Source organism: Synchiropus splendidus, chromosome 13 (assembly GCF_027744825.2).
Source record: "Synchiropus splendidus isolate RoL2022-P1 chromosome 13, RoL_Sspl_1.0, whole genome shotgun sequence".
In the NCBI taxonomy this organism is placed as follows: Eukaryota; Metazoa; Chordata; class Actinopteri; order Syngnathiformes; family Callionymidae; genus Synchiropus; species Synchiropus splendidus.
The window spans coordinates 15674496-15694583 of record NC_071346.1 but is presented as its reverse complement, the minus strand read 5'-3'; the positions used below and the strand labels follow the sequence as shown (position 1 = coordinate 15694583).

General features: G+C 40.3%; 1 protein-coding gene across 2 annotated transcripts in view; it reads right to left on the bottom strand.

Moving 5' to 3' along the window:
* brinp2 (bone morphogenetic protein/retinoic acid inducible neural-specific 2) overlaps nucleotides 1-20088 on the bottom strand; it is a 172170-nt gene that overhangs the window by 58624 nt on the left and 93458 nt on the right. For both annotated transcript variants that reach the window (XM_053883064.1, XM_053883063.1), the window contains exon 3: nucleotides 9301-9747. In XM_053883064.1, the coding sequence (XP_053739039.1) occupies nucleotides 9301-9680 (380 nt within the window). In that variant the 5' untranslated portion in view covers nucleotides 9681-9747. The remainder of the gene's footprint in view (nucleotides 1-9300; nucleotides 9748-20088) is intronic.

Sequence of the window (20088 nt, the reverse complement as noted above, 5' to 3'; positions counted from 1 at the left end):
TTTTACCACACTGCCATCATAATCCTCAATACCTCAGCCCACTGAAGACACTTGAAAAAGTGCGTCATTTTCAAGTCATGGTTTACGCTGTTGCCACTTTAAATTCCTTGAGCACACAATCTTTGCACTGCTGACATTCTATTTCTATTTTTTAATACATTTTTTTTTGTTAAAATGCTTTGTTTTGGCAGTGCCGAGTGGACACCGAAGTATGACTTGTTGTTTTGTGCGAGGAACTGTTGTTTACCGTGCACATGACAATAAACCCTTTGAATTCCTGAATAAACAAATAAACAACTTCTAAAGAAAAACAAATATTACAAACAATGCATCGTTGCTTAAACATCTCAGTGCTCACTTCTGTTTGGCCCATGTATATTCCCAACATTCCTCAGTGTTTCAATAACTGTTCAAAATCGTGTTGTATTGAATCCTCATATATGTTTGATGCTGAAATCCCAACCATCCCACACACACCTGCGTGTAACATAAAACACCGGACAGTGGTGTCACTTATCAAGCCAGACCATCTGTCATCTGTGCGCTTCGTGCCTGCGATGACAGCTCCTCTATCATGTTGACATTTCAACATTAGAATGTGATTAAAAAGTCTGCGAGTAGGTGCATATTTTGAATTTTTGATCAGATTCACTTGACTTTTATCGACCATTTTCCTGCTCTGTTTTCTGACATGACCACTGATGCGTGCAAAAAAATGAAGTCAAGCCTATTTATGCGATGTGGTCCTGCTCTACAGACTCACTGTGAGTGTGCCGATTGGCTTGCATTCATCGCTGTGCCGCAAAATAGGATGCTGCACTGCAAAATGGAACTGGCCTAAGTGAGGGGCGTGGCTACACGCGCTAGATGGTCGCTATATGAGTCACATGAAGCGTTGGGCATGGAGAATGTGATCCAACAAACCAGCAGATTGAACCAATACATGAAGAAGAACACAGAAAACCATTAAAGTGTAAAGAAAAGAACAACACAATACTGAACAGAAATGATTTCAGTCACTGAAGCACTTTTCTTTTTGACAACATTTTTTTTTTTTTTTCACAGAGCACAGAAGATTGACAGACATTTATTCCTAAAGCGATCAAAATGTGTCAGGCACACATTTTAAACAGATTTCTTTTCAGATGGCTGACTATCTAAATAACAATAATAACCTCAGTAGATTCCTCTATGTCAGAAATATAGGACCAAAACATGCTTTTTCTGTTTCATCAAGTTATTTTATTTTGTGTCTCATTAATAATTGCAAATTCAAATGAATACGTTTTTAATAAGCATTTGCATTAGACATATTTTAAACTAAATCTTCAGTTTAAAACAACACATTCATTCCACTATTGGCGCTACTGATGAATTTGAGAAGATTCCCTCCGGGCCAGACACTTGTTTGACAAAAACTTGACAAAATGAAACTCTCATCTGCATGTTCACTGCAGGCCTTGTATGAAACGAATTACCACAAAAAGACAAAACTCCCAGCTGCTCCTCTGCAGCCTGGATTGTTTCTGCTGCATATCATCCTTCTGCCATTTAAGACGCATACCACCTAGTACTTTTCGATATTACTCCTCTGGCATAATAGTAAAGTATGGTTTATTTTCTATTCCTATTCATATCACAATAAAGTCAGATTGTTTTTATGTGCGGCAGCAGTGAAATATTGCCACCGTAGGCCTTTGCTCTGTATCTCAATGGCACAGTTCCCATTGTGATTCCAACAGATATTTGCTGTTGTAATGTATGAACGCTTTTAAGTTCCTGGGAATTATTTGAATACTTTGAACTATCCTCTCCACGATATATGAGAATCAGAATCAGAATAAAATTTATTGCCATGGTCAGTGGGGGTTCCACCAACTAGGAAAGTGCTTCGAAATAAAGTGCTGTTAATAAAATAAAATAAAATAAAATAAAATAACAAAGGCTGATCACAAATGTAACAGTCTGGCCGAGGGGAAGAAGCTGTGATGGGAGAATCTAGTCTGGATGTCCAGGATGAGAAGGGTCGGCTCTGATCCCACCTCTCTCTCCCTCTCTCTCTCTCTCTCTCTCTCTCTCTCTCTCTCTTTATATATATATATATATATATATATATATATATATATATATATATATATATATATATATATATATATATATATTATGAGAGAGAGAGAGAGATTTTTTTCTGGAATAAAAAAATATTAGAAAGAGAGAGAGAGAGAGAGAGAAAAAATATATATATTTTTTTTCTCTTTCTTGCTTTTCTTTTTTTTTTGTATATATATTAGTAACCTTGACGGTGACACCAAAGAATGTTTCACTGTGACTTGCTCTCAGGTGCCGCAGGCAAAACGGATTTCAGATCTCAATTCAAAGCCAAAAAAAGCACATAGGGAGTTTGTATCTTGAAAAATGAAAGTTGGGGCACTTGTAAGTCAAGGTACCTCGGTATCACAGGGGCAGTTTTACCGCAGGTCTGTGCAATTTACCATGCGTTTAATTAATGACTGACCGATACTAAAATGCTGATCGAACACGCTATAAATGTGCGTGCTGGATGGGGAATGAGATTCATCAAACCTAATTGTATCTCGTGTTTGCATGTGTAATGCAGGTGCGAACAGTGTGTACTGCGTGTGTAGTTGCACATCCAAGCTGAAGCCAGGGCAGCGAGGAGCAGACGCTGAGAATGGATAAACTGTTTTAGTTCTTTCACTGTGAGCGAAAGAAAGTTAGTTTAAGTATCCACCACCCACTGAAAAACGTTGAAGCCAATGAAGGGAATATTTTATTTTCACTGGACTGATACTTTTACGACATGCAGATGACTAATCGCGTTTTGTGAGTGAACTGTTCCTGCTAACACTAAAGTATAGGTTGGGGAACACAGTAACTATTTAAAAAAATGATTTACTTGCTAATCTATGTTAATACTTGATAATTGCAGTGTAGTTTAGAGTGAACTTTCAGTGATTATTCCAGGGTAAAATTAGTCTTAACAAGAAACTATGAATGACTTTACAGTATAATAGTTTGTTACTGCTACCAATACACATGAATAAATTCTTTTTTAAGGGTGTGTAAATGTTCCTTTATCGATATTGTGACCCTGTTTCTATTCGCATGAGCTTGACTAGTATAAGTCACAGTTACATGGGGTGAGGATCCCTTTTTTTAAGGTGGAAAACAGTAAAGCAATCGGAGGAATAAAAGCTTTTATTGTTAATGTTTTCATTTCGACAGCACTGAAGGAGGCATGGTGGTGTTTGCCAGCCAGAGGCAAACACCTGCCAACACCTGTCTGTCTTTGGCACACCATTTATTATGACTGAATTTCTTCAATCACACGTCTTAAATGCTGTGCTGTGCCGGAGGGTTTGCAGGCGCAAATTAATTTCGACGTGAAATCTTTATAACTATCCTCAGCTCATTGTAGTTATTTAGACCAAGGAAATCTGGCCCGAAGCCCTTAGTTAATGAATTATTATTATTATAATGTGTTAGCACTCATGACATTCTGAGCTTTAACCCAGTCACAGGTGCGGCACATTTAGATTGAAGTACAGTATGTAAATCTAAAGACGCTGCCATACTAGAAGCTGTTCCCCTCGAGTCGTAGATAGACACAGATTTGCAGGACAGTAATCTTGTGATGATGAATCGAGGGAGAACCTTGCATTATTCCGTTGTTTCCAACGTAATCTTCTTTGTTGGATCTGATTTTTATAGTCGGACTGCAGCTCTTTCCTCCGGCTACCTTTCCTTATCACACCAGCACTTCTCAGCAGGAGGTCGCCAGTGTGTGTGCATGTTGGTTCTGCACACATCTGTGCCGATGCATGCCAACAGGCAATTGATTTACTGTACAGCAAATGTTCTGTTTTTCAGAGCCTAAAACGAGAGAACAAGAACGAGAACTTCAGGGACCTCTGTCTTGATTTATTTCTTGGAGAACCGGAACATTGCATGTATGTACGTGTATTTGGAGCTTAATATAAACTGAAGTCAGATCATCACTACCATCAAAAATAGTCCCTCCCCAGCCGCACCTACCGAGCATTCCGGCACTCCCCAGCTGTAGTTAACAGCCAACTGAGTCATGTAGTCGCATGAATTCACCAGTTGGTTTTCATTCACAAACTCAATTGATGAGGCTGCATGAAGAGGTGGACGTAGCTCATGAAGCTTCATGAAACAGCATCCTCATTTACAGAGCTCACTAGATGGCACTCTTGGGTTAGATCTCTGTGAGGTTTCATTGAAGTGGTTGTTCAAATCCTGAGATGTTAGAGCAGAGTGTGCCATCTACCAGTCTCTGTTTCATGAAGCTTCATGAACCCATCACAAAAAAGCATGCTTCTTTTTCTTGTATTATTCAATATTGATTATTCTTGACATTGAACATGTTTTCTGTAATGCCATTGTTTCAGCATCTGCACTTACAAGTATAGAAAGTAGAATTATTTTTAAATTTAACTGTCATAAACTGATTAACCACCTGCATTGGCAGCAAGCATTCTTAGATAATCCACGTCACTTAGACATCCAGTTGGCATTGATGTAAATGTGCACTTGTTAAATACTGGGACAAATATGTATGTTTCTCATACAGACACTTTTTTAATAGCGACCAAGATTCCACTTCAATTTCTTGAAAGGTGCATTCATTTCCATTGAAATTATTTTTAAAGTTTGGAATAAAAAGGAAAAAATAATGTGAATTTTATGAAGCATTTATGATCTCTACCTTTACTAAGATCCCAACCATGTTGAGACCAACACGGAGAATATCCATGCATTTCCACAGCTCTCGGGATTTCATGCACATTTTCTTCAACAGAATGCTTTTCAACATTGCCTTGTCAAACTGTGTGCATTTGAAGCGCTGAAGACTTTTCTGTAACACCCTGTAATACATATTGTCTGCTTCCTTATTCTCTGGAAACACAATAATAAAACATGGATACGCGTGTACACACCTAGCTTGGCTATAAAGTTGAAAGTCCTCCTATTACACAGTAAGTACGCTGGTTGTTACTTGTAGCTATGCAGAGTAAACAATTATTTGTTTAGACAGTATAGTCGAAGGTTGAAAATATGATTGTTCACTATGTACAATACAGTACTGCAGTCTACAAGCAAGTGGTAACATAAACATTACATTGACAAGGAGAAACAAAACTATAACATACAGTCATAACATTATTTGAATAGCACACTGCCTGTTAATTTATTTGGACAGCACCAGGAGTATCCTAAAATCGGCTGTAATTCTCTGTTAGATTTGCGAGAATATTAACAATTGCAGTTGCTTTGGTTATTTTTTTTTTCCTGCAAAAAGAATGGACCTATTTCTCTTTGATTGTTAAGTTCATTCTATGTACACATGGGTTCTTGTTTTTTAACTACTGAGGACAGAAGTAAACACTGTTGTTTGACATTTGTTCAGTTGCATTGACAGTCACATAATCAATGAAGCATTCTGTAGGTGCTCGACTCACAGCAGGGATCAATCCTTGCGCTTCAGTCCGTAAGGCCTTTTAATACAAGTGTGGAAAAGTTGAAATTCATGTATTACTCAAAAGAAAAAAAATTAAATATTGATAACAATAATTTGATAGTATGCGTGTATGGCGACAAACTGTCCTTTAGAAGTAAACAAAAAGTGTGCCATCTAGTAAAACAGATTTAAGAAACAGCTGTCACTATTCTTTTGGTGCTGCGGTTGCAATGTTGACTTTAAACTTTAACACATATGTTGTCCTTTGGTTGAAGAGTTATCAGCGGAGTTAGCAAGGCGAATTCGCACATGCAGCTTCAACAATCAGGTGTCTGAAGACTGGGACCAGTTGGTTGTCAGTCTGGTGCTGCTTGTGTCAGCTGACACCTCAGAGACACAAAAACAAGCGCCCACTGGAACAATAAAAAAAAAGGTTTTCGTGGACATCCACACATAAGTGACAGGACTCCTCATTCAGTACCTCACATGACAGTTTGTGGTCGTCTGACCAAGACGACACAAGTCAGTTTGACTTTTATAAACAGACAATCTGTATTTGCTATGAGTTGAAACTGGATGGGACTGATGTGCACCGATTATCGCCCATGTTTGCAGGTCTTTGTAGCATTTTGCAAACTTTAACTTGTTAAAAATTAAAACTACAAACATTTAAAGTTATATTTTTATGTGAAGCAGCTGTGTGACCATGTGAGATTTCATCACTGAAGAGTAAAAATTGGATCCATGGTCCTCTTTAACTAGGGTACTAGGGTAGTGAATGGAATTATTTTCAGTGCACAGTAGGAGGTGGTGTAGGTTTAGTCTGCTGCTCCTTGCTTTAGTAAATTTAAGGGGGAACAATGAACTTCACAGCAAGTGCATCCTGTAACTGTTGTATCCACTGCACACATGTTCCTGCACAGCTGTCAGCACCCTGGTGGAGGTGAATAGCCAGGTGGTGTGGTCACATCCACCAGCTTCCAACCACACCCCATCGTTTTATTTCAGTGGCAAAAATAGACATGCTTCATTTGACCAGCATGACCCTTCTGGGATTTCAAGATTGGCAACTGACATGTATCATTTTACCTGCTGAGAAGATTAAGCCAGGTGGGGCCACACCGACCCACTGGGACCGCCTGCGCGCTTTGTTCATTTTTGGTGTGGTGTGTGAGGAAAGGGGGCTGAATGTGAAACGGCTTGGGCTCTCACAAAGCATAACTCAGAGTGTAGCTTTTCTGACATCACCTTCTCTTGGAAGGCATCAGCTCATCAGAATATCAAAACAAATGTAAAGCTCCAGATCACTTTATTCTCACACACAGATATATGCTTAATAAATCATGCTCATGCTTTAAATGATGCATAACTGACATTTGCACATAAGGAGCACAGACTATTCTTGGTGTCTTTCAATGGATATGCTCTTCTCATATGATAATAATAACAATATGGGATTAAAATTAATCTTCTTTATAGTACCATTGTTCAATATTTTCTTTTTATTTAACACATCCGGCTTCCTGTGTTGCTAAGGGTGGGTGCAGGCCTGTGTGAACTACTTTTCCTCTCCCTCCATTCATCGTCTGGCAGCATCTAGCGGACTGTGGCGTCCAAAATAAACAGTTCCAGATGAATGCAGCCAGAATGCGCTAGAGCACTGGAGCAAAGGCAGTAAATGTTTAGATTTTTATGATAATAATTGCATTTATTTCTATCCCACATTTGTCTTCATCAAATATAATTGGCAAAAAAGAAAGCTTTCCAGAAGATAAGTGACCTTGTGCCACAGCTTCCGTCGAGCTCTCGTGCATTTGGGACAGTAAGAATAGCGATACCTCTGAGGAGGAGGCAGTTTAGGAGTGATGCAATGAAGCCAGAAGTATGCAATATTTGCAAGCGCCGTGGAGCGTTAGAAACCACATTGCATGAGTCATGTCCCAGAGGAAGCTCCTAATGTGAAAGGGGATACAAGTTCTCAACCCAAGTATTCGGTGAAGTTTCAACTGCATCATAATCCACCTATGATGGGATATACTCCATATCATCATCTACATTTGAGCTGGCAATGTGAGTATTGGCAGATTAAGCCCGGCACAATCGATGATTTCAAAGATAAAAAATAATACACTATAATGTATATAATAAAATAATAACAGTGATGCAACAAAATGCTCATTTTATGGACTTAATAAGTAGATCACAATATTACTTCTTATATTCCAGAATTTCATTCAGCACAACATCCACTAATCCATTTATCCAAGGGAAGTAATCGGAGCAAAAAAAAAAAAAAAACTCTCCCCAGCTTTTCTTGGCATTCTTATGCCCACTGAAACTCTCCAAATGTGTTCTCAGTCTGCCCCACAGTCTCCTCCCATATGGGAACACCCAAAGTTCCTCACCAGGGAGGCCTCCAGAAAAAGAAGCTCAAGCCACGATAACTGGCTTCTCTTAGTGCAGGAGAACAGTGATCACCCCAAAATGACTGAGAACTCCACCCCACCCAGAGTCAACTTGAGGAGAAACCCCATTTTGGGTGCTTGTATTTGATCTTGCTCTTTTGCTCACAACCCAAAGCTGTTTGAAGCAAAGGTGAGAGCAAGAATCTAGATCAATTGGAAAAATCCAAAGCGCTGAATTTTGGCTCAGGTCTTCGTTGACCATGATAGATCGACAAAGGATACAGCACTATTAGCAAAAAGATGAAAATTCCAATAAGTTTCAAACATTATGTGCTACTTTATGTTGAATATTTTCTGGTTGGTTTTATTTATTTATTCCCACTGAAGTCTGATGCTTGCACACTGTGGGTTAGACTGAAAGTATTAAACCCATTGGTTATTTAAGGTTCACCAACTAAGCAGTCATGGTTGAACATGGTTGAACTTTTTTTTTTAGCAAAATACTTGATAAATGATCAAATATTTTTAACACCTAAGTCGTCATATGTTCAATAGACTGAGAGAGACAGTAAAGAGCAAAACAGTTGTAAGAAATGCGCAAAAAATATGTACTTCTTAAATTGTTAGTACAGTGGTACCTCGGTTTTCGAACCTCCCGGAAGTCGAAATCGAACAAAAATTGGAGATTTATTTCTTTCGGATTTCGAACGAAAATCCAGAACTCGAACGCCCCCGAAATGAGCCGCAAAAACCACGCGCGCGGACCGATCAGCTGACCCACGACACGCTTTGTTATTGTGTATAACGCAGCCTCTGTATACAGACGTGTCCTGTTAGCTACATTTACTGACTGTTTTTTCTTCATATTGAGGTGTAAAACCTTTCCTGTCTCCACACTGGACCGTGGAAGAGTGTCACAGGGGAGGTGCTCGCTCTCCACACCTCCGAGGCTGGAGTGCTCACTCCAGGGTTTGATGTCCTGTTGTGGGCTGGAGCTGGGACAGGGATGAGGCGAGTCTGGGACAGAGCGTGACTTGGCTTATGACTTTGTCACAGCCAAACTGCACAGAAGCGCACATTCAGAGCTGGACACGCACCGGGCACCTCTTCACTTCTGGAGAGACGTCACTCACTCGGCAACCCCTCCCACATGCAGCGGCCACACACATAGAGGAACAGCGCACCTGCAGCAGACACTCTACATTCACTCCTACAAAAGCCTGTTTTAAGGCTTGGAACACATTATTTCTTTTTCCATTCATTGTAATGGGAAAAATCGACTGAGATTTCGAACAAATCGCTTCTCGAACGGCGGCCTGTAATGGATTGTGGTCGAGGACCGAGGTACCACTGTACATCAGTGTGCACATATAGGCACAGAGAATAACATACCTGTAAATCTTGTATCTGGTGGAGAAGCTCTGTGTAAACCTCTCTCTGAACTCTGTGTACTCGGGACATCGGTGGAAAGGTCCCTTTTCCGACAACAGCCAGTCCAGCTGACCTGCGCTCTGTCTGGTGTTGAAGCCCCATGCCGACGTGCTGGACGGGGATGAGGAGGACGAAGCAGATGACGTCGAGGGGGATGACAGTGAACCATGAAGAGTCTTGCCCCCATGCCCGCCAGTGGCCACCTCAGCTCCAGTGGGCCACGGCAGCCACAGCAACACCCAGGACAACCATAGAAGCATTAAAGATGACGTAGTCCATTTAGCGATGGAGGTGGAGCTGTAGCTGCATCTCACTCTTCTCATTGGCCAAGGAGTCGTCATGGTCCCGGTGGTGATGTACTAGGTCACCTGGGACCGGCATTTCTTCTCACAGTCCCCTCCCACAGCCCTGGAAACAGAAGAGAGAAAAAAAATGTTTTCAGTTTTGATGTGTTTTTTGATCCTGAAGTGAACCTTTCAAGCAGAAGATCTTGCTCCTCCTTGGAGTGTATTATTAGTTACAACAAATGCCACTGCACCAGACATATTGAGCCTTTTCATTAAAGAGTGTCGTGTGATCTTCGGAGTCTGGAGACCTCCAGGGATTTGCTTTTACAAAATAGTTAGGAAGCTTATTTAAGAGGACTGGGATTCAAGGTATTCCCAGTTTGTCTTCTACAAGAATGGGGAAATTAATTTCTGCTGAAAACATAATGGCTGAGACATAAGGACGGGGTGTGAGAGTTGGTGCATTTTTCATTTTCGCTTGCTGCATCCAGAGACTGCTGCAGTTTGAAAAGGCAATTAGCAGAGTCATCTGTCAGAAGAAAGTATTTATGCATCTATAAGCACGTGGAAAAATTGATGGATGATGGCGGCAGTGTTCGTGCAGACGATTGCAAGGAAGAGTCGAACTGGGTGCAAATAAAAATCTGTCAAATTGTAGGTGTGTTGGATTAGATCGATTTGAATTTGAAAAGAAAAAAAGTTTTGTACTGCAGGGAAAGTTCTGGGCTTCTCTATGGCCTTGTTTGACACCAGTTCCTCAATGCTACCACAGATGTTCACAAGGATTTAAAATCTGTCAACCATAAATTGTGATGGGCAGCTCAGGCTTCATGAATCAGGCCACTAGGTGGCACTCTCTGCTACAAAATCTCAGGATTAGATGAACCGTTTCAATTATCAGTTTTAACCCAAGTGCGCCATCTTGTGGGCTCTAAAAATTAAGACACTGTTTCATGAAGCTTCATCATCAAGTCAGCAGTATTACTGCAACGTTTTAGTTGCCGGAGTTAGATGTTTGTCTCAACAGGCGCTTGGAATGTTTCAAGAAAATATGCTAATAAAACGAATCATGGGGTTTCAAAACTTGCTATTTTCGGTCTGAAAAGTGTTAAACATTATACACTAGACAACATCCCAGTTTCCTGTTTACTGATTCTTTGAATGTTCCATTTCTTTATGTAGCCCTCATCTCTTTCACATCATGATAGTGAGCAGTGAGTTTTTTTTTTTTTATTCATTGCCAAACAATGTGCCTCAAAACTCAAAACTAACATTGCCCTAGAAACTCAACAATATCAAATCGCAGGGAAAATGTATTTTGTTTTCAGCATAGCTATTTCAGGATTTGAAAAGATCCACTACTTGTTCCAGATGGTGACTGAAATTGCTTTTAATGGTAATGGTTGCATTTCTATTTTGAGATATTCAGACACAGGAAATGAATGTCGGTTGAATATTTCAAAGTCACAGACCTTCACTGTCCAAAAAAAAATGTTGCACAACAATATGAATTCCTCAAGCTTCAGTCTGTGTGTTGAAGCAAAACGAAACATGATTTATTATAGTTAAAAGCAACCCTGTGATTAATCCGTCTTTGTTTTATTCATGTTTTATTTTGCAGCCAAAATATCCGCCTGTTCTTCAATCCGCTACAGAAATGAACCGGTCTTTTGACTGTTTGACAAGAGGGGAAAAGGAGAGCATTGCAGGCAGTTCTTATGGTCCAAAAATCAAACGACAACCCCATTCTATCAGTGCAGCACTGGATGATTTGATCAGCCGTTTTTGTCAAATCTTTTCATATATTCATCGTCTACTGTTTATTCCTTTATGGGTGATTGAAGCCTATCCCAGCTACTTATGAGCAAGGGGTGAAGGACCCATGCAGAAACAGTACTCAAGCAACCTCTCTATGCTTTTGAACTGTGGGAGGAAACCATATATATATATATATATATATATATATATATATATATATATATATATATATATATATGTATATTAATATATGTATATTAAATATATATGTATATTACTGAATCAAATGATGGACCTATACATACATTTAAACAACAAATTATTGTTTATTTTGCATCAGTTTTGACAATAATAAATATAAATAATAAAAATAAATCACAATGCTGGCTATATTCAAGTTTTTACATCACCTTATTTAAACTAAAGCGCTTTCAAAAAGAATTTCTATGTTAGAAGAATTTCAAGTACATTCAGAGTAGTGGAAACCCTGACCATTGTGTAGTGAAAAATGTCCCTGAACAAAAGCAAACAGAAGCTTTTGTTTGTTTTTGTTCAGGGATTCCGCCATGTTTGTTGTTGTTGTTATCATCCTAGCTGCCACGTGTCTTGAGCATCGGTGTGATCGGTGGACCAGGAGTTGTCTGTTGTCTGGAGAGCAAACTGTATCGTCATAATGTTGTAATTAATCACTGTGGATCCACTGTAATAGCAATAATAGCAATATCTAGTGATGGGTAGATGAGGTTTCATGAAACAGTGTCATGATTTTCAGAGGCCACCAGATGGCACTGTCTGCCATAAAATGTTTGCACTTGAAGAACAGATTTAATGAAGCCTCACACCATTTTTAAGCCAAGCGGACCATCTGAAAATCGCGACACTGTTTCATGATACCTCATCCACCCATCACAAGCAATGTCAGAAGTTGTCAGACAACAGCCACCTAAACAAAACTAAAACCGCACCACCGCGAGGTGGCCAGTTCAAGTTTTAATGTGAACTGAAAAACACTAGAGTGAACTGTGTTTTAGCAGAATCTCAAAGTGGTTACATGGTTTGTGGGCAGTTCTTGCCATGGTATTCCACTCCGTGCAGCCCTTAGATTTGCCTTTCAAATGAAGGCTTCTTAAACCACCACCTTCAGAAGAAATACCCAAAACCAGCTGGGCCAGCTGCTCTTCCACCTTTCTCCTGAGACTCTCACGCTAATTACAAAATGCATAAAACATGCTGTGAATGCCAGCAAGACAAAGACACGGAAGTTGTGAATTTTTAGCCATGACATTTAATGCTCTGCTTTGAATAATTCAAGCTCCCTCTGCATATTTACAGTTCTTCCTCCCAACTCTGAGAGCAGGTATAAAAACATCTCAAATCCACACTTGAGCCAAGAGACAAGTCGCATCAGAGCGTCAACCCAGAATGAAAGCCTTGACAAGAGAAGACATTGAGGTGAGGAGGGAGCCAGGTTGAAAGAGCTTGTCCTGCCTTTGCAAAAAAGGGAGATACAGAGAGAAGGGTTCATTTTAGGGCAAAGAATAAGTCACTGGTCGACTTCCAAGAAGTCACTTGGGCTGAAAGGCTGTGGTGAACCCAACACAACCTTCTGCCATGCACAAGTAATTCATGCCCCAGTTTAGTTGGCAGAGAAAAAAAAGCAGGTTTATTTGACGGGGAGCTCATTTTTCAGTCAGACAAAATGACTCCCTCAATTTTTCTCGGCTGGCGGGAACCTGAAGAATTCATCAGCTTCCTCCCCACTCAGTGCAATTACCATAAGCAGGAATCTATATTGGACCTGACACACATGTGTTCCGTGTTCATTACAGATGATACATGTATGCAAATTCGTGTTTGTGCATATGCTCCGAGCACCTGCCTGCATGAGCCTTGGAGCAGGTGTATTTGTCAGTCCCGACAGCTCACCAATCTCCTCTCAATGTTTACGCCAGTCGGCAGCAGTTGCTAGCCAACTGCACACCTGTACTCATGAAATATTGGAGTATGGGAGCCTCGTTAAAAAAAAAAAAAAAAGGGAGGACAAAATAAAGGAAGTTGCTGATGGATGTTACGGATGGTAAACAAAAACATGTATGAAAAGAATATTGAAAAAGAAGACTGGATATTGATGTTTTTACGGTTTGGAGAAGTGTGCAAAAAGGTCACTAAAAACAGCAGTTTACCACAAGTCCTGTTCTTTGACAACGCCCACAGCCAGTTTGAATGATTATTGAGCGTTCAGGAGTGGCAGGAATATTTCCCAGAAGACAGAGCAAGGACAAATCCATGTTTGCTGCTTTTCTTTTCATCATCGGCATCAATATTGCATCTGTTCCTATTTTTTAAAATCAAATTCAGTGGGCTGTTGGCGTCTTCGGTGGTCGGTAGAGGTCAAGAAGTAGATTACAGCAAGGTGAGGGAGTGGGGTGTTTGTTAGATCACGCTTGACTTCTGCATGTGAGTGATAACATCGGAGCTTGGCAGAGAGCTCTGAGATAGGTGTCTTAGGAAAGAGGAGGCATTTTCGGTTTCTGTCAACATCTGCTTCTGATGCTTTTGTTGTGAAGTGATAATTTTTTAGGCTGTTGCCATTTTTGTGTGGCTTTTGGGGATCTGTGATCGACAAGGCTCTGAATCTCAAAAGGTGCAGTTCAGCTGTACATTTTCAATCCACTCAGGGTCCTGGTGTAGGTCAATTCATTTCTTGGTTTCTGCAAATTTTCTGATGACATCTGAGATGTTTTTTTTTTTTTTTTTTCCATATTTTTATACACAGTCAAAAACAGCCAAACCCATTTATTGCAACTCACATTTTAGACGTTTGCTCATGCCGTGCTGCTTTACCAGTCGACCTAAAAGTCACCGGTAAATGTATCTATATATAAAATACTATTAATGTTGTGCATGGTTATTTTTTTCCATAGTAATTGTACTTGTTTTATATTCTATTTTGCATTTAACGTTGCGATTATGTTTGCACGATGTATTTTTTTTTCCTGTTCCTTGGTCAAAAACTTACAAAACATTTCAGCACTTCACACCCTGAATATAAGAATGTAAATAACGTGTTCACTTGCACTTTGACATGAATATGCTTTCCTGTTTGTTTGTGTTCAGAAGCGGAATCAGAAACATCCTAATTCACCATGTATAATAAATATCTATCTAAATATCTAGCCACTTTATCTCAGTATAGTGATGTCACCGGAAAAGTAACCTATCAGTGAGCAAACTTCTGAATGTGTGGCGATTTACTTTTATTTTGGTTTTACTTTGTACACGCATTTTCCTCTTCTGTTTTTTCAAACTACACCTTTGGTACACAGCTGGCACTAATCCTGAATCACCTGCTGGAGGCGGCGCCTTTATATTCCACCTGGTTCCAGTCATGTGTGCCAAACCGTCTAGTTTCCTGAGAGTTGTCTTGTTGATATTTGGAAGTTTTTGTATTTTTGCCATTGTGCCTGAGCTCAATAGTTGTGCTTTTGCCACCATCTGCTGTCCTGACATCCACTTGTGCTTTTGATTTATGGATTTTTTTCTTGCCCATTAGTAGATTCAAACTGAACCAGCCAGGGTTAAGAACAGCTCCCAGATCTAAGACCATGTTGTCAAGCAGGAAAAGGGGGAGATTTTCTGTCCAGGGCAGAGATTTGTGGGATCCTCAGGTCATGTTTGCAAGTGACGGAGGGATGGAGACTGAGATTCACAGACCATACGGCCAAGTAGTAGCATGTATTGGCTGTGCCAGTGTTATCTTCAGTGAGCAAGAGGTCGCCACCATAGACAACCATAGAACGCAGAAAGGGCAAGGAGTGGAATACAAAATAATGGATATTGTATTAATGCCAATGAGTGAAGAGATGACTATAGTCAGTGCACATATTGGCTCAGGGAAAAAAAAAAAAAAGTCAATAGCCCGTTCTGGCTTTGCGTGTGTTAATGGCGCACATATTACCGACATGTGAGTGAGAGTCTTATTAAGCCCAGCACTGGCCAATCTCCAACTAGACAAACAAAGTGCCATATGGTCAATTAAGGTCCATCAATAGCAGCGCTAACATCTTTACAGTAGATAATTAAGAAAACAACAGCCTGTCAGCAGCACGCTTGGCTGAAAGTCATCACAGACCAAACTTCAACACCAGCTGAGCGCCGGAGAAAGAACAGGCTCTTTTAGCCCCAGGGTAGCACCAGTGGTTCGGAGCAGAGCACAACACATGGTCAGTTGCCAGCCTGCCCTGGTGGCGTCTGTCCATCAAACTAAAGTTTTCTGAAACGCAGATCAACTATGTAAAATGCATTCACAGCTGGGGAAATCTGAGACGTGAAAGAACATTTGATAAGCAAATGGGATTCGTGGATTTGCCAAAATGAAACTCAGACGCAAACACAGAAAAAAAAGGAGTGTCTGTTTCATTAAGTTTTCCACCCACCACCTGAGCTTCTGAGCTGATATTTCAGCCTTTCAATTTCAGTACGATCGAGGTTGTCAGTATTTCTGGCAAGTGGATGAATGGCTGACTTTTCAGACGCTTGTTCTCTTGAATAAAAGAAAGGTTCTACTTTGCTTAAAGGTCAACTGAAAACGATTACTAGTGAAAGATTATCGTCTCTATTTGTCTTTCAAATGCCTCATGTTCCTGCATGACAGAGCTTCTGCACCATGGACCTCCATCGCTGTTGCGTAGATTACATCTTCTCCATTGGACTGTTGGAATTCCAGACCAGCGAGAAGCTGAGTAGATTTTCACCAACCAGTAACCACTCCAAAAATTGTCTGGCTTCAGTGTGTGAGTAGGACAACAAACGCTTCATGTCATTCCATAGTGTCAGGCAGAAAAGAAAAGGAACCCTTCCCATTCAAACAACCTGGGAAGATACCCAAAGATAAGTCGAGATTGTCTGCCTTCAATATTGGCAGATAATGCAACGCCACTGGAAATTGGGCAAATGGCAGTCAACCATGGGACACATAGAGCAGTGAGTGATCTGCTGGGTGTAGATAGCATCTACAGTAAAAAGAGAAAGTCAGTGACGGATGTGCCCAAGAGTAAATGGATTCCAAGAGGAGTGTGAAAGTCCAGTGGATGTATTGGGGGAAACAATGAAGATGTCTGGTGTGCCATCATTGAAAAGGAGCAAAACAACTACTTGGTTGTAGAAGAATGAGTTCCACTGGGAAGGAAGAGGTATTTCAAGGAATTGACAAATGGATGACATTAGCTCCGAAGACTGGCCACGTGAAGACGGGGGCATCTTTGGTGAAGATGAAGAATGGGAATGTCATTGGACCAGATAGTATTCCAGATGTATTCAGGCACGACAGCAGTTGACATTTTAAAGCCCAATGTTTAAGTCTGAGAGGATGTATGGTGAATGGTGAGTGTTTTGCTGCCAAAAGGGAGTACACTGTCAAGGCCAGGGAGACCAGAGAGGTCACCATCAGTGAGTGTGGATTCACTCTGACAAGACAACCACTGATCAAACGGAGATGAAGTTTCATGAAACAGTGCCCTCATTTTAGAGACCACGTGAAAACACTTTAGTGTCCAATCTTTGGCTTTCAACTGCTACATTATGAAGAGCGCCACCAACTTCCAAAAATAATAACTTTGTCAAAAAACGTCATCAGTCTATCTCAATTCAAAACAGAGGTGGTGGCATCTTGGTTTGTGGAAACGTGAAGACTATTGTCGCTGTAATACTTTTTTTTTTTTTAACCATGTGCACTCAACACTAGATTAGCTTAGATGGAGAACCATTGCTACTCACTTTTGTCATGTTTTTAATGTTCATTGTTCATGCACTTCACCCTGTCCAGCTGTACATTGCTTATATTTACAGGACTGGAGGCAGTTAGGCAATATGCACATTTTTGTGGTACATTGTACATTGACTAAATCATTGGCATTTTCTTTTTCAGGGTTTTTTTTTTTTTTTTTTTTTTTTTTTTTTTGCTGTTTCAATCACATGTATTGTGATATATCGCTGATGGAATTTATAGCAATAAATCTGATATTGCAGATATTATTTACCGTGTTATTATCATCATTGCGAGCCAAATATGATATTATCATTGCGAGCCAAGTACTGACATAGTATCAAATTGTGAGCCACACCTAGTACCAAAAGTAGTTGTAGTTTACATTCTAGGGCTGGTCAATTAATCTATTTTTTTAAATCGGGATTACGATTATGTCTTCCTCCGATTATGAAAACGTGATTTAGCCAGACACCAGTCTCCCCAACTTCTGTCATTCTGTCCCGATGCACCCAAACGCTGCACCGCGCCTTGTCCGGAAGGCAAAGTGAACCCGCTACACAGAGTAGTGCAAGGCTCTGCCTGTCAGCGAGAGTGCTAATATTAGCCACTGTTAGCGCCTGACTCGGTGCAACGGCGGCATGGAATTCAGCGTCAGAACCTCCAAGGAGTAGACGCTCAGCCAGCGTTCTGAGTGACAACACTACTGATAACTGCTGGTTGGAGATGTTTCAAAACCAATGATTATTTGGAAGTGGATAAATGCATAACCACAATCGCCCGCGCTCAACCTGAGACAGGGGTGAAGAAAACAAGCGCTCCTTGTCATACATCACGCTGCAGAGACGCAGGAAGAGCGCTCTGATGTGGAAGTGTTATAATTTAACAAGTGACTTCTCTCATAATCTCATGAAAAATAACAAAAAAAAAAGTGAAATCACTTCTTAAAATATCAGAACCACCGAAAAATCTATGCATCCGAGTCAAGTGCCAGCTCAACTCAAATATTTTCTCGTCTCCACTGTTCTCTAAAGCCAGACCTTACAGATTGGAGTTTCTAGAGAGAAACATTTAACCTACATGATGAAGGTTAAATATAAACTGTTAAATTATTCTTTACATTTTACACATTGTTTTATTGTAGATCATTGTTCAGTAAAGTCTGAGACTTCAATGACTGCAAAACATAAAATGGTTGAATAATCGTGATGATGATATGAATCAAAATAATCTCTCGATTATCATTTTTGCCATAATCGTACAGCCCTAATACATACCTACACAAATTTTGATGATCCTTTATTACACATTGAGTGGAAATTATAATGCTAGAAAATAGCAGTTTTATTGAATCGAAACCCAGCAAATATCAGTGACGTCCGCATGACGAAAACCAACAAAGCGCCGCTAACAAGCCTGTGGCTGAAACATCCGGAGCTGAGTCCAATCTCTCCATATTCCAGCAGACTGAGGATAACTCCTAATCCCCAGTGGGTGATCGGATACTTGCCAGTCTGACCACGTCGGCTGAAAGGGCAACAATGCAATTAGCACCAGCGCAAATATCGACGTAATGATTATTCCCAATATTACACAAATGGCATTGACAAAAAGAAATAAAAGGCAAGGCACTGACAGCAATGCGCCAACACCGATAATGATACCAAATGAATGGCCTCTCTAACACATGATGAGGCTAGCTCTCACAGCAGGCGACCATTGTGCGGATTGAGGTTGTTAGAACACCATGTACATAATGAATCATACTTCAACCAGGTCACTTGGAGGTCAACACACATTTTGAGACGCATTCATTTGATGGAATACTAATGTAGGCATGGTTGTGTATGTATATAAGCAGGCTATGAGTTGGCATTATAACAGCTCAGTGAGTGAACTACCGTATTCTGGCCCACAGATCGGATGGTGGCCGTGTGGCACACAGCTGAGCACAATCTATTAATTACCGATCCTCCTTATTCAAGAGTGGAGGACACGCACAATGACTATCAACTGACCTCGTGGATAAAACTGCACAACAGGAGCTTCTTAAAGACACCTGGGACTTCAGTCACCGAGTAACACACTTGTTCTCTAAAAGCAGCAGGATGAATTTACTGCAGTGAGGTGCCGGTCAACAGCGGCATGTGCTGTCTGGGATGAAAACCATATTTACTGAGGTTTGGTGGCCAATGAAGCAACTCAGATAGAAGTCGGACACAGCTATAAGTTATCAGATTATCAGAATCGGACACTCTATTTTCCTCCGCACCAGATCTGGCCTGCATCCACCAGATGGATATCGGCTGTTATCGGAATATGACTTTTTCACCAGGATCTGAGTCGGATCTGCACTGGATATATATATATATATATATATATATATATATATATATATATATATATATATATATATATATATATATATATATATATATATATACTTGCACTGGATAAGTATATCTGGGCCAAATTTCTCCCACATCCGATTCAGATTTTGTGTGTACCAGATGCAATCCACAGTTCAATGTGGCTCGTATCCAGAATCAGAATCAGACCAGATGTATTTTGCTCTCATGGAAAGGAATGGCGTAACATGAAGCACTCATGCTTGCCAGTCTCCAGATCGCAACCCAGTATATACCAGATGGAAGGAAGCTTCAACATTGGATACTTATTTTACTCAGTAAAGTATTTCACATTTTATTGGCACACTGTATTCGACATCAAAACTCAAGTGTATTTAATAGATGTTGAGTATTCCCCTTTGCAACCAACTTAACAGTTTAAAAGTTTAGTGTTGACCATGTGCAGGGACGTCCACTTGCATCCTCATGTCACCTGCCCTAGTCACAACAAAACCTAATGCACCATTTGATCCCGCACCTCATATACCATACAAGGAGCTTGAATTTTTATCCCTTTATGCCCGACATGTGC